The sequence below is a fragment of the Bombus huntii genome, unplaced genomic scaffold, assembly GCF_024542735.1.
Source record: "Bombus huntii isolate Logan2020A unplaced genomic scaffold, iyBomHunt1.1 ctg00000061.1, whole genome shotgun sequence".
Classification (NCBI taxonomy): domain Eukaryota; kingdom Metazoa; phylum Arthropoda; class Insecta; order Hymenoptera; family Apidae; genus Bombus; species Bombus huntii.
This window is the reverse complement of record NW_026099322.1, coordinates 1-15077: the sequence shown is the minus strand read 5'-3', so window position 1 is coordinate 15077 and position 15077 is coordinate 1. Positions and strand designations below refer to the sequence as shown.

At 34.8% G+C, this 15077-nt stretch overlaps 1 protein-coding gene across 1 annotated transcript; it reads right to left on the bottom strand.

The window, feature by feature from the left end:
- Positions 1–2562: 2562 nt before the first annotated feature.
- On the bottom strand, positions 2563–13079 carry LOC126875965 (carcinine transporter-like). The gene is made up of 11 exons (XM_050638871.1): positions 12945–13079; positions 8070–8330; positions 7573–7768; positions 6969–7243; positions 6651–6776; positions 6059–6199; positions 5847–5952; positions 5011–5114; positions 4731–4945; positions 4160–4335; positions 2563–3701 (listed from the first exon to the last, which is right to left on the bottom strand). Exons 1-11 carry the CDS (start codon positions 12998–13000, stop codon positions 3483–3485), a joined length of 1875 nt encoding a protein of 624 aa, XP_050494828.1. The 5' UTR covers positions 13001–13079; the 3' UTR covers positions 2563–3482.
- Positions 13080–15077: the final 1998 nt, after the last annotated feature.

Here is a 15077-nt window from a genome sequence, read left to right as displayed (position 1 = left end):
ACGAATCGCCTTTGTATCAATATAGGTGATTCATAAATCGCCGACACTTGAAATGAGAGTTTCGATCGACTTTTAAACCGAAGTGTATTTTGCGTTCGCTCGATCAACGTGGCTTTTTTTCATCATCCATTTATGCATCAACACGTTGAATGCTTTGAAAACTCTGAGATCTCTGTTATTTAATTTAAATATATACATACATATATATATATATTATTCTAATGAAACATCAAAATTGAAATTCTTTTATGATATTTTCTTTTTTATGATCTTTCAGTATTAATACGAGAAATATCTCTATTTGATATATTTAGATATAATAAGAATATTACTTCTAATAAGTATCCTTGAATCCGTAATTACTGATCATTCATAAAATGGAATGCATTAAAACAATTAATTGCTAAGCGTTCATTAGCTACCATCATACCCAATTGAGATTAAAAAATGAAAGTTGTAGGATCTTTTTAAGCAGGAATTTTTTTTAATACAAAGGATATTAACATAATGTTCGACATTCTTCCGAAATTGTTCTGTTTAAATCCAATGGAAAAAGCAGTAAATAATTTATAGAATTATATACAAATTTTAGAAGAAAAATTGATAGATAATGAGTTAATTTTGAAAATGCTCAGTGTTACGACCGTTCGCGGAGAGACGCGGTCGCGAGGAAAACGCGTCAGCGAGAGGCGTAAATTCTCGCTACGATTCGGTGAATCGACGTCGCGAAGTAGTCGTTCCCCTGTTTCGGTTAAGATAACAGAGGTGGTTGAATGAATATGACAGAGTATAGTAAGTTATATTTCACCGTTTATTCCACAACTTATAACGAAGGCAGTTACACTGGTGCGTATGTACGAGATGAATGAGTGACTGATCTGCGGGTGTGTCTACCCGCTCGAAGGATGTTGACCGTTCGAAGGATGTAAAATCAGTACCGTCTTGGGAGACGATGATGTGTCGGAGGAAAGCTAAGGATGGGTGTGTCTAGCGCACGGGACCATCGGATTTGTTGGTGCCGATGTTATTTAGGAGAGTGAGGGAATAGGCTTCGTTTCTAATTGGTTAAACGAAGGGTCTCAACCGCCCTCGAGAGAAAGTGGTTAGTGGGAGGACAGTTGCGGCGTACGTGCGAAAAACCAACTTTCCTTAGTTAAGCCGTGGTAGACAATAGTCTCGAGAAATTCCTCGGAAACAGATGTTTGTTTGAAGGACTTTAGCAGGCAAGTGACTCGGGTTTATGACGGATGCTTAAGGCTATTGAGGGTACGCCGTACGGAAGAGCGGACATCTGGTGTCCGTCTGGCCCGCGGTGTGTGACCTGGGCCAGGCAGAGAGTCGCCCGGCGTAACACTCAGGTTTAAATGTTACTTGAAACAGATCGAAACTCCGTCACGTGTTCAATTAGAAATAGTAAAATTCTGATTCGCGAAGAGACGCGAATATTTCCAATCTCGTTCCTTTCGATCCTCCGACCTGTTCGTCTTAAGCGCACAATCTCCGTTATACCACCTTTAAACAATGATTCTAGCAACTAGAATCATTCGATCGTTAGAATCATTCGCGTACTTATGAGACTAGCCCCTGCTTTCAGTTACCGATTAAAAAGACATACTATTGTTCGTTGCAAATATCAGCTATCGTTCCTCAAAACCTGAGATTCTTTGAAATATTCCTACGCTAGAGATTCAACTGTACATAATTGTTCAAGGCTACAAGTTAGTTCGATCCTCGTGATGCAATGGATAATAATTCGATCGTCTGGAAAATAATTCTGGACGAAAGAATTCTCATTTAATCCTTGACGGTCGATGATTTTGTAAATCATGTACGATATCGTAATCAGGAATGAATTCTTTTATATTTCTAATCTTGAAATTACACAGGGCCAATACATATTAAGCTGAATCGCAAATAAATATTAAGGGAGTCTTAAGGAGTTATAATATCGACATTTCTTATCAATACGATAGTGATATAATAATGTGATATAGTACAGAGTGTTTCGTAACTGATGATTCTTCGTATTTGCGAGAAAATAAATTTTGAATATGTTTCGTGAATGTCGTGTGAACACGAGTTGACAAAGCTTCAGAATTTCATTCTCTCGAACGTCGTACGAAAATCTCTCGTTCTATATTTTCAACAGATCCTTTCACATAGTATTATTCTGTACCACTGGTTATTAACCATATTAACTAACCACTGGTTATCACAGTATCAATTACCAGACACCCTGTATAATACAGAATATTACTTCAAATATCCGTATAATGAAGCATTTCATTTTCTATAATTAATTATAATTAAGTTCGGCTGTTAAGGGTTAATACATTGTAACATAAGTGATCGTTATCTCCTAATTATAGGATGGAGTTAGATTAGACGTATAACGATGAACGAGGATCATCGAGCATTAATGTATTTAATTATAGAGATATTTAGCAGTTTATTTTTGTTCGGGGGATTCGTCGATGTGTGTGCAAATAAAAAGTAGAATTGTTTCTTATATTAAGGTTTATGGAAGTTTTATTCGGTGAATCAATCTTATGGACGTGAGTGTATACGCGAATATATACGTGAGTGATGATTATGAATACTATGAATAGGTTTCTTCAGATTGATTGCGTTGTTATTGGCACAACGACGAACACTGATCGTCATACGATGGCACGATTTGCTTACAATATTCTTTCCTTTCTTTTTTTCTTCTTCCTAAACCATAGAAACAGTCAATTAGAGTTATTTTTTTTTTAATGTACGTACAACTCGTTTTAGATAGATAAAAGTCCAGCAGTTGGTGCTGAAGAAATTATAACAATAATTTAAAAAGTCTTCAAGCTTGGATTTTATTAATATTGTACGTTATTTAAAATCGTACAAAAAATATAACGAATAGATAAATAATCGTTAAAAATACGTGGATAATCGTTCAAAAGATATAAAACTGTTTCTTTTCACAAAGAAAAATTATCTAAACGTACTATTTTTTTAAATAAGATTTTGTCCAATATATTCCAGTAAAAAATGTTAAAAACATTAAAGGAATCAAAAATTTAAATCTCCCTAATTTATTATTTACGTAATTAATAAATTACGTAATTATTAATTTACGTAACATTTTCGATATTATTCTACGTAATATCTTTGAATATCAAATTAGCACCAACCGCTGAACGATTCGAACGTGCGTAACGCAAGTGAAAATTAGCATTAAAATTATAAAAGCTCTTAAAAGATAATAATAAAAATTATATAGGAACACGATTTCTAAGCTCGCTCTTTTTAGAATTAAGGCTTACAAATTCTTAAACGTAAACGATAAAAATAAAAATTAATGTAGGAGAATAGAAAAATAATATGTTCCGATTTTTTCTCGTACAAAAATCGTCAGACTGATCCGCTTGTAATATTGTTACTTCTAAAAAAACACGAATCCTCCTTCGTGTTTTTTAATTGAATTATTATTAAAAATCAGATAATTATCGTTCACAGGAGTGATAGTGTTGATGTCCATTGAAGTGTGTCTTATGGTAGCAAGGCAACGACCAGAAATGTTGGTCCCTTCCGAATTCTTCGCCTTGCTTGATAGTCTGAGGAAGATTCTGGCCGACAGTTTCCGGCAAGAACAAAACCAGTGCAGCGCCAAAAAAGGACACCGTGCTGATAATGAGCATTGGAAATCCCTCCCAAATTGCAGCCTAATGAACAAATATTAATTTATATGAGCAAAGGTTAAATACCATGAAAATCTGGTCAAAGTATTTCTCATTTAAAAAGTTTCATTAGAAAGTTTCAACCAATATAGTTTCATATCTTAAGTTATTCCATCATTTTTTATTTTAAATTTCAATTTTTTGATTAAAGATCAGTTAAAGAAAAGCGTTGGTTGCAACTTCCAAAACGGGCTTTCTAGAAAGTGAGAAATATTTTGATCAGATTTTTATAATATTTAACTTCTTCAGGAAACAACTTGTTTTAAGGTAAGAAAAAAACTATTTTACATTATCATGAGAAAATTTACATGAGAGCTTTTTCATAATTTCTAATAGCGCTTATTGTATCTTTTGGAATAAATTAAAGAGAAGTTGAACGTGGATGTGCTTAGCGGTGTTTCAAAAATGTTGTAACAACAATAGTAGTATAAATATTTATTTACCGAGTCAGTGATATATGGCGCCAAAGAGTGTGCAACTATTCCGAAAATATGAATGAAAGATACGCCCTGCGATCTGACTGGCGTGGGCAGAAGTTCTGCTGCATACTGAAGACCAACATTAGCTGCCATGTTCAGACAGAATCGCGACAATATTGACATTACTAATTTCGCGAGCACTGGGGAATAAATTAAAAAATACAAAATTAATCCTGGATACACAATACTTGATTGTAAGTTTAATTAAAAATATAGTCCGATCGAAGCTTAATCAAAATTAAATTAAAATTTCACACAAACTTTAAACTTCTATAAATCTCCAAATTCTAGAAAACCAACATATAGAAAATTATTGCTTCTAAAATGTGCACACCTCTTTCAATTTCGCCACTAAATTAATTCCTAATAATTCCTAAATTCTAGTTCCATCAAAATAATTATTTTCCAAGATTAATACCTTCGAAGTTGCCAAAATTCTTTTACATTCATCATCAACTTAATTTCAGATTTTTCTCAATAATACGTCATTATAATCGTTTTAATTTTACTTTAATAAACAGATCGATATATTTACTGGAATGCAGCATAAGTTCAGCGATACTGAGTACACAGGTCATTGCCATCGTGAGAAATCCGCAGAGTCTACGACCCCATCGGTCGAGCAACAGGGCGAGTAATAACCCAGCTGGAAGTTCTGTGGCACAGGCGATCGAGAACGACACGAACACCGAGCTCTGGATAAGTTTTAATGAATACACGTGATCGTCGAACGAGATCAGGGTAAAACACCTACAAGATTGTATCGGTTATTTATGAAGGTTTTATCGCAACATGAACTCGTATCTTATACTTGCCAGAATGCAACTAGAAGAATAGTGTTTCTCGCCAACCGTGGCGTTTTGAACAGATCGAGCAGCGTCGCTGATTCTTGAATTTTGTCCGGTGCCTCCATGTTACTCTGCAAGAATTTATTTCGAGAATAATTAACGAAAGATATAATACGAGTCGTGCCTTTAGCCCTTACACAGTTCAAAATTCATAACACACTGAAAAGAAATTTTATTTTCATTGTATTCGTCATTAATAGATAGCACGAACAGTGGCACTTTGCATTCTGTTTTATGGAATTAGTCGGCATGGCTTTTGATATCGAGATTTATTAATATAATGGGTGGTTGGTTGATTAAATACTTTTCTGATCCGAAATACAGTCGGGAACAAAACTAAGTGGATTAGTGGAGAAAATGTAAAAATTCATTTCAATCATTTGCTGAACTATCTGCATATTATTAGAAGGAAATATAATAAATAAAACTCAAGTATATGAGGCTGATACTAATTTGATTATACTTTCTTCACATCTATTTCCATTAACTATAGCAGCTTATTTTTATCCCCGATTGTACTTGTAAATTGTAAATATTTTATAATTTCTATATAAATTCCCAGATTTACTTCAAATTTTGTACGAGATCGATATAATACCACAATGGAATCGCGACAGTCAAGTTTCATTTCATATTTCATTTTTCATCGCGTTTCATTTTTAAAACCTGTCTATGCATGTTAAAATACATTCGCGAGTCTGTGTGTTTTCGACGTGAATCAAATATATCTGTCAGCACAGATTCAAGTACTGTACCGTATGATTTCGCGTAAGCTTTCTAGAATTCTATTTGATCGAACTTACAACTAATATATCGTAAATACGCGAGTCTGGATTTCTACGATTGATCCTAGCTATTCTCCGTAGTTTCTCAACAACCTTGTCCATCATCCCGTTGGAAACGTACCAGCTTGAACAGAGCAAATACGAGTGATATGGATCGATAAGTAAATTTGCATAAATCTCAAAGCGCAAGTTGAGAATTCGAATAATCGAACGATTAGGAGTTTACTTACCGGGCGTTCTCGGGAAGAATCCACGGTGTGATAGCGACAGATAACAGCGGTATGGCAGTAACGTAAGTAAAATATCTCCGGTTTGCGATATAATAGGCTATCCATGGTAAAATTGTACTGGCCACTGCGATGTAGTTGTAGGATAATTGTAAGATTATAAATATAATTCCGATTTTAAATTAATCCGTTTACTCTGCAAACGTGAATTTTCCGAGTTTGAGCTGGTCCGTATAACAAAAAGCGCTACATAATACACGTGTTTTGCTTCTAACGTATTTAAACGAATTACGTGTTGAAAATTTTGTGATAATTTTCATTTCGAACGAATATACAGAGTGGTTGGTAACTGATGGTACAAGCGGAAAGGGGGTGATTCTACGCGAAAAAAGAAGTCGAAAATATAGAATAAACGTTTTTCGTTCGAGGCTTTGTTTTCGAGAAAATCGACTTTGAATTTTCGCTCGATACGCGTGCACTTTATCGCGTCTCGTTATAACGGATCTCACTGTAGATCGTTGTCTCGATGGAAGAATTAAAAAAAAAAATTTGTATTCTATATTTTCGACTTCTTTCCGCTTGTACCACCAATTACCAACCACCTTGTATAACTCGATTTAAGAATATCAAGATATAACTATCCTCGACGACATGAAAATCGATGAAACGATCTTTAACAATAACAAAATCAATATATTCATCTCTGGTGGTGGCAAAAGCTCTTGAATCAAGAACTCGAACCGTATAGTTCAATCGAGTACAGCAACGTCAAAATTATCTTCGAGGAACAATTCATCAAAAATTTCTCACGCAACATCATCTTTCACGTAATAGAAACATTGACTTCATACTAACGTTATCTCTCGCGTGACTGAAACATTGGCTTATCGGTCGAACCTCTCGCACTTTCTACTTCGTAGAAGGCTTACCGATAATCAGAGGAATGTTGATACAGTTATCGAACGCCAGTCCAGTGAGAAACCTACAGACGGCGAATGACCAAAAACTATTTGCGCTGGCAGTGAAAATGGAGGCAAAAAGGGCGATACCATTGCAGAACATTAAAGCTGGGATACGACCCTTGTGATCGGCGATCCAACCGACTAGGAAACCACCGATGATGGATCCGCAGAAGAAGATGGCCTGCGCCGTTGATACGAGGTATTCTCGGTCGCATACCCAATCTAGCTAATCACCAAGGTTAAGAGTTAGTCAGCGAAAAACCAGATTCATATTTTTCAGAATATAATTTTAATCCTGCTGCGGTCTTCGAATTTTTATATCTCGATTCTGCTCGCAGTTCGATGAATGAAAGAGTTCTTTATGCTCTGAAAAAAACGTTCGCGTAAAATCGGAACGAGGAATTATCCGTACTAACAATTATCGTCTTATACTTTCTTTAAACTTATGAAATTTACTATAACAAGGTTAGATTAGATCGGAAATGACCCAAAGAACGCAGCAGAAGTGTAAGAATTTCGAAGCATGCGATTCAGACAACGATGTGAATACTTCACCTCAGTTCCTATACTAGGATATGGAATCTGCGTAAAATTATACTCCCATTGAGTACATTTTATCGTTTTGTTTGTTTGGAAGCCCGATGAGCTCAGGCTCTTATCGCTCTTCAACAGCTCTGTGAAGTTTACGTCCTTCCGTTGACATTGTTCGTAATAAGGATAAACGTTCGTCACTGGAATCGCTATCTTAATCCTAAACATCCCATACGATAGATGATTGATCATTTTAATTATTAAAATAAGAACCAAAGTCCAGACAGAGTAATCCAAAAATATCTTGTATCTTATCGTGAAATTTTTCTACAATATTTTCTAATAATTTTCGAAATGTTCGAAAATTCGAGAAATTCCAGAAATCGCGATATCTCGCATATTTTTCACAATATTTTAAAGTCACTTTCTACGAACAATCAAAAATATCGTTCAAAGTTTAAAGGAGCTTTCGTTGCTACGTATATCTCCTTTTCTTTCTTTCCTTCATTATACATACTTACCTCTCTTCTTCGGTGAAATTCGAGTTTACTAATTCGTCTATCCTGCACCAGTGTTCCGTGGGAATAATCGTAATGAAAAATTGCGAGAAATACAGAAACGCGTACGTCGCGCCATAAGGTAGTAACGACAATAACAACAGCCATTGATATCTCCCGTAGTCACCGACATACGGCAGAACATCATCGAAACTTTCCAATCTTGGTCTCAATCGAGTCGCTTCAGTGGGCAATATAGAGTTACTCTTCTCGTCCTTCATTTCGCTGAAACAGAATCCATCCTTGATTTCCAGGCGTAGCAGTATAAAAGTCGTATAACAAAGTTTTCAGTCTTCTAGTCTTTGAAATAAATGTCATTCGGCAGTTCCTTTGATGTTTCACATTCTGTAATTCCAATTACAATGCTCCTTTCCTCTCCCACAAACAGGAAATTATTTTCTGACAGAACGCAGGAACAATCTTACCCGTCATTCACGTTTTCCCCTTCCATAGTTCGAGCAGCAAAGTCTCAATTATGATTTTAGATTTTGAAAGGCAACGGAGATGAAAGAGGAGACCCGATATGCTGATCGAAAGACGTTCGGAAATGAACTGAAAGAACGAGCGAAGTCCGGCAACTGTTCGCTTTGTTTTCGATTCGGTTAAACGTTAAATTAAGCGTAAGTGTTTGCTCGAGTGCCGGCCAATTACTGTGCCGGGAGTCAAGTGAATCGTGACACGCGACTCGTTCAAATTGAATTGCATACGAACCACGCTCGCGAGATCATCTTTAAAAAGGGCTGATTCGGTATACGCGGCGATGTCAACGTGATATCTACATATCTGAGGAAAGTTTCGACGAAAGAAATAGCCTCGAGTGCTGGTTAATGGTGTTCGAGTTATCGTTTGGATATCGATATTATAGATTTGCAAATGAGATAGAAGAACCGAAGGAAAGTTTGTCGACTCTGTCATATTTAATTAAATGCAGGAGAAAAATTGAATGGAATAATTTTCTGATTAATATTGTTTGTTTATTACTCGTAATCCTCTTACCCGGCGACTTAAGGGTGACTTCCGGTTACAGTGCTTAGCTAAACTAAGTTTTCGATCAATATATTGAACTCTATTGGAAAATAACCGAGAAAATTTTAAGCCATCGAAGGCTAAGAATAAATGAAATAATTGAAGGTTTTTCAAACCTGTTTTAACACTAATATCAGGGATATAAGAAGATGGTACTTCTGATGTATCAACGCAATTATTTGATTATTTACCATTCGTTAAAACAGACGGTCTTAGGGACTGAGGTGGTTAATTAGATATTGAAAAATTAAGAGAACGATTTCCAAGTTAAAAGTAAAATAATATATCGATCTTTCGCAAAATTTTTATATCAAATTGTTCATTTTCGTATCAGATAGAGCAAAAGGTTAAACTGATATGTTTACTTGAAAATGGATTCAGGGAAATTAATCATTTGCCAATTAAATTTAAGCGAATACGTGAAACAATATTATCATATGGAATAAACACGGAAACGAAATAGCTGACAGAAGAACCATCGATTTCGAGACATCGATTAGAATGACTAATGTCATTGTCAGGAGCGAGAAAGTGGTCGAGTGCTCGAAATAACTGACCTGTTTGGAAAATACGACAACGAGAAACGTTCGTGTCTACGAGCCATCGTGTCTACATAATAAATACTTGCGTGTGTACGTCTACACAAATGGCGGCATTTTTAAAATAAAAAATAGAGTATATTACCCTTGATCGTCCAAACGAAACAATTGCTTATAATTACAAGACATTTGATACAGTACTTTGAGAAATCAATATGCTACAATTTGTTGAAAACATTTAGCTTGCACATAAATCACATATGAGCCAAACTCACGCGACTGATAACGTTACATTGCACTGAAACTGAGGACTCGATCGATTCTCAAAATTCCAAATACAATCTTTTAAATTAATTTTCACTCGTTATCAAGAATCCAATCAAAATTTCTTTTTCCTAATTTATTAGTAACATTCTTAGGTAGAACTAATAATTATCGCTTCTCTTTCATAAACGATTATCAAAGCGAAAAATTAAATTCAGTCTATAGAAGAAAATGAATACAGAAGTTGAAACCCTTACCTGTCACCAAATGATTCTTCTATGTCTAATTAACGATAGTCTCACGACGTCAAAGTGAAACTCCAAACTGATCGTTTCTCGTTGCTCTTTGTTCAAAATATCGATCACGATTAATCAGGCACTACCAACCACATCCACTAATATCACTGTCAGATCGATTAACAGCAAGTTATGAAATTAGTAATTAAGGGCACCCTCGATCAAACCATTTTTCTCTCTCAACGTCACACTAAATCATGTCAAATGTATCTTTCCGTTCCAAATGTCGTCGACTAACTTCCAACGAACAAAATGTCTCAATACACTAAGTTCGATACCTTCGTGTTCTTTCTGGAGATAACCGAAGAATTTTTCCGTTATTGTAGCATTTTCGTTGCTGCTTCTTAATTTAAAAGTAAAGAAATAAAATTAGTTTGAAAAAGCAATTAAAGTAATTCACGTGGGTTTCTTTGAAGACGGCGGAAAATCGATGATAAAACGAAATAGAAATAGAAATAAAATAAAATAAAATCTGCGATTAAACGAATAATTAATACATGTTATTTTGAAAAGGAAATTGGCGATAAAATAGGCGAAAAACAGTTTCTATTAAAAAGGTTATACGAATAATCAACGCAGTTTGCTTCGAAGCAAAATTAGAATTGGCAATCGAGCGAATGATTGACGATTTATTTGGAAAAGTTAGCGGAATCAATGACTAAACAAGCGAGATTTCGTTAAACACACGATTTCCTTCGTAAAGAAAGAAAAAGTAGATTTGTTGATTACACGAATAATCGCTGCAGTTTATCTCAAAGAAGAAATAGCGCGGATGGTCAAACAGGCGAGAAACAAGGTTTCTCCGGCAAAAGAAAATAAAATAGCTGATCGAGTAAATAGTAAATACAATTTACCTTGAGAAAGAAGCAGACTCGAGCGATCAACACTGTTTCCCTCGAAGAAACGCTAAAATTAATGGTCAAACAATCAAAGTAAGTAATTTTTCTCGAGGATAAAGTAGGATCAGTAGTTAAATCAACAAGATTGGTACAGCTTCCCTTTAAGAGACACTATGATCAATATTTATACAGGCAGTCACGGAATCTCCCTTTCGACTGATCCAATCATTGAGTGAAACGATTGTATTCGATGAAATTTTCCTCGAAGATGAAGCAGAGTCGCAGATCCTTACGTAAACGACCGATCAAGTTTCCACGGCAATAAACCTAAATTCCCTGGCTAATTGAAAATATAAAGGAGACACGACCACATTTCCATTTAAAGAAATGCAATTGTTAGTTAAACAACGATAGGATTTTCTTATTCGAAAAGAGAGGAGAAAAATGTCCGATGTTCACGAAGTCTTGTACAAATATGAAGGGGAAACCGGCTCGCGTATCGCTGATATAGAAGCTTGCTTAGCGAAGACGAACACGATACTCGGTGACACGTGTTTGCCAATAAAAAAGGAGAGAATCGAAGAGAAACGGAACCAAAGGAAGAAACGTTGATTGACAGTGGAACCGGCGAAACTAGAAATAGTTTGGAAAACACGATTTTCCGATCGCGAACATCGAGGACCACGTGCTCGCGTTGCCATTGATCGAACTCCATTTAGGTTTGCGGCAAATCGTCGCAACAGCGACGTTGGTAGAACAGAGACACAGAGTTCTTCTGTCTCACAAAAAGCAAGGTGCATACATATGTATTTCCTTGTTTCTCCAAAGCATAGTGGCGCCACGCCGGAAACCGGTTGTCCGAAGCCAGCCAAAGTTTTCAATGGTGTTGAAATGAATTGTATTGTCGTCTTGTCGCGTACTAAAATTGCGATATATGGACGGTGTTAAAAATTGACGTTGAAACACAACTGATTTTTGCAATTTAAATAACGGATGTATTGAAACGAATTCAGTGGATTTTTCAGGTAAATTTGTCGTTTGTTTTGCCGGGTTTGATCTTGGATCGACTTTAGTATATTTTTCATATTTAATTGAAATGGGGAATTGCGTTATGTTATTTGTTGATACTCTGTAGGTTAGAAATGTTAGCATCGTTATTTTAGAATTAATATTTACAAAAGGCATAAATGTAATTGAATTCTAAAGAGGATTAATTAAGAATGCTCAAGCTTTTTGTGAGATTGGTTTTTTCTTGCAAGCTACCTCTATAAATTAGACCTCTCCTGAAGGGACACGTAGTTTCGTCAACCGGTTTCTTCTAACAAGATTCGTAGAATTAGCTTTTTGCGAAGGGACTGATTTATGAATATTGTTTCTTCTGAAAAGACTGCTTTGTTACCATAAAAAATCAAGGACAGGTTTTCGTAGTTTATATTCACCGAAATATTCACACACACAATAATTTCGAACAGTACGATTAACAAATTACTAGATATGTCTGTACAAATTTCACCTTACGCTCGAAGATACAAGCAAAGCGAAAATTAAATTTCCAAAATCAAATATCAAGAACAGTAAATAACTATATGCAGAATATTCTTCTAGCGAAAGACAGACAGTCTCTACTCACTATGTACATACGAAGAGAAAGATACACACTACATTCCAAACACATGTCCAAACACAGGAATGACCTCGTAACTTACATAACACCACAACTGAAGAAATTACACCATATAACATTGAATGTGACGGATGTAATATGGCACATCAATTATCGAACAAAAAGTTTCATAAAATTCAAATTAAAAGAAATATGGGATCGCGAAACACACAACGGGTGTGCATAAGTTATGTACGTAACTTCCAACTTACACACATGCAATAGGTTTAACCGTTACTGGCGTTGATAATAACAGAAGCACAGTCATGGATCCGTTACCATGTCTAGCGTTGTTTCAACGAGTTTCATTCCCACTTGATTTAGTGTCGCTCCTAACCGCTGGTTCGCGCAACAGAGAAGGATAAAATGAACCGCGACAGATATACAATTACATACTTACGTACTATATGGTTCAAAGTCTATAAATAATATTGTAGACGGTATAATTAGAGGCCTTCTGTACTATTTCCGCACGCAGTAACGTCCTAAACGTATACACGGAAAACTTTAAATCGTAGCACAATTGAAGCCAGAAGAAATTTTAAAGTGAGCTAAAAAATGAAAAACAAGCCGAAGATTCAAGAATAACAGAATTACACTGGAAACTCTATTTGGTGGGGGGAGGGAGGGGGGTGCGTTTGAAAATCGATCGCGTATTACGCGGTAGGTAGTAGTTGACTGATATGATTGGAGTAATAAATGTCATTACGGATTATTTGATATCACTGTAACTTTTTGAATAAAATTCAATGTCAAGATTTATTCATTATCGATACTTATCTTGTTTACAGTAGATTGCAGAATCGAGATATTCTGTTCGTAATTTTTTATGAAAATGTTCTTCGCTTTGATAAAGAATTTTTATTTTTAAAATGATATAAATGTGATATCTCGACGATATAAACGATGCTTTTCTTTATCTGTATATAAACTAAGCAACTTCTAGTTTTATAGATTTTTACACAAAGTTCGTCAAAATCATACGTAAGAAATATTTTCTTTAGATCTTGTACCGATTTACTGAATTACATATAGTAAATCATGCTAATATTTAATAACTAAATATAACTAGATATAAGTAATTATATTAAATAACAAACGGGATCACAATATTGTTTATGGGTACAGAGACCTTAGAAAAATTATGATCGTAGTCACGTAATTACATTGGTTCCTCAAGAATCCTGTCTACCTTGATAGATCATTAAGCAACGTGACTGGAATCGCATTGCGTCGTCGAAGGAAAATTTTTTATCTTTACTTTGTTGTATGAAAATGCTTTCACTGACTGTGTAGAGGTCGGACTGAGGGAAATCTGTGTTCGCTTCTGGTTTCCATAACAGTAGAACGATGGATCTTGAATAATAGATACATTTCTGTTATGTATTATAAACACGTAACTAAAGAGAATTCCATAATATTACCCAAAAACAGTTCATTCAATTTTAATTTCTGACTAGAAGAGACGAGAAATTTGCTAATGGAAAATTTTCATTTTTAAAATGCTTTACATTTATTAATACTCTTTTTTCGAAAACGATACTTATCGTACCATCTAATACTCAAAGATCAAAGCCTATCACAGTTTTCTGTTCCATCTTTCTTAAATGCTTAAAATATTAAACCTAAATTTAATATTTTTTATCATTTTATTAACACGAAATCTGTTATTAATTATTTACTGTAATATCGTGCAAATATTTCAGTCTTCATTTTGCCATACTAATACATAATGATCGTGATCTATCTTGATCATCTATCTTTTCCAAACTGATAATGTATTCCTTCATGGAATTTACCAGTTTCACTTCCTTATTGTTCATTTATCACCTAGTATCGGTAACAGATTATGTTATACGTGTTTCGTCGGCAAAACAAACAGAACTAAAGGATCTAAGAATCGCTCAGTAAGTAACAATGCGATTATGGCTGATTTCAGACAATCTGCGGCATTAAATTTTCTCACGTTGTCTCGTAACGATCGTGATTTTCCTTCTGATCCTTCAGATTAAACGTCCTTGAACATCGTTAACTAAATCATGAATTTATAACGAACCCCATTTTTCATTATTTTTTAACAAGATTCCAAAAGATATGAAAAGTAGACAAAACGGAGAGTTTATCTGAACATAATATTTATCGAATAAATCGAAATTTTATTACACGTATTTAAATATTTAAATAATCTATCATTCGAGTGTGTAATTTGTAATTATAAAATTTTATAATTCGTAAACTCGTAGAAGGCAATTAAAAACTCATGAATACACAAGTGTGTGTCACTTCATGTATGTACTTGTTGTATCGGGTATTTATGACATTCAAATAATAATATCTACATTTAG

Bases quoted from the DNA above. Each gene is read 5' to 3' on its own strand.
- LOC126875965 (XM_050638871.1), bottom strand. From the start codon at position 13,000: ATGACTGTGCTTCTGTTATTATCAACGCCAGTAACGGTTAAACCTATT. The intron at 7,769-8,069 runs GTAAGTATGTAT...TGGGATGTTTAG, and splicing joins AATTTCACCGAAGAAGAGAG to GATTAAGATAGCGATTCCAG. The intron at 5,953-6,058 runs GTAAGTAAACTC...GCTCTGTTCAAG, and splicing joins ATTCTTCCCGAGAACGCCCG to CTGGTACGTTTCCAACGGGA.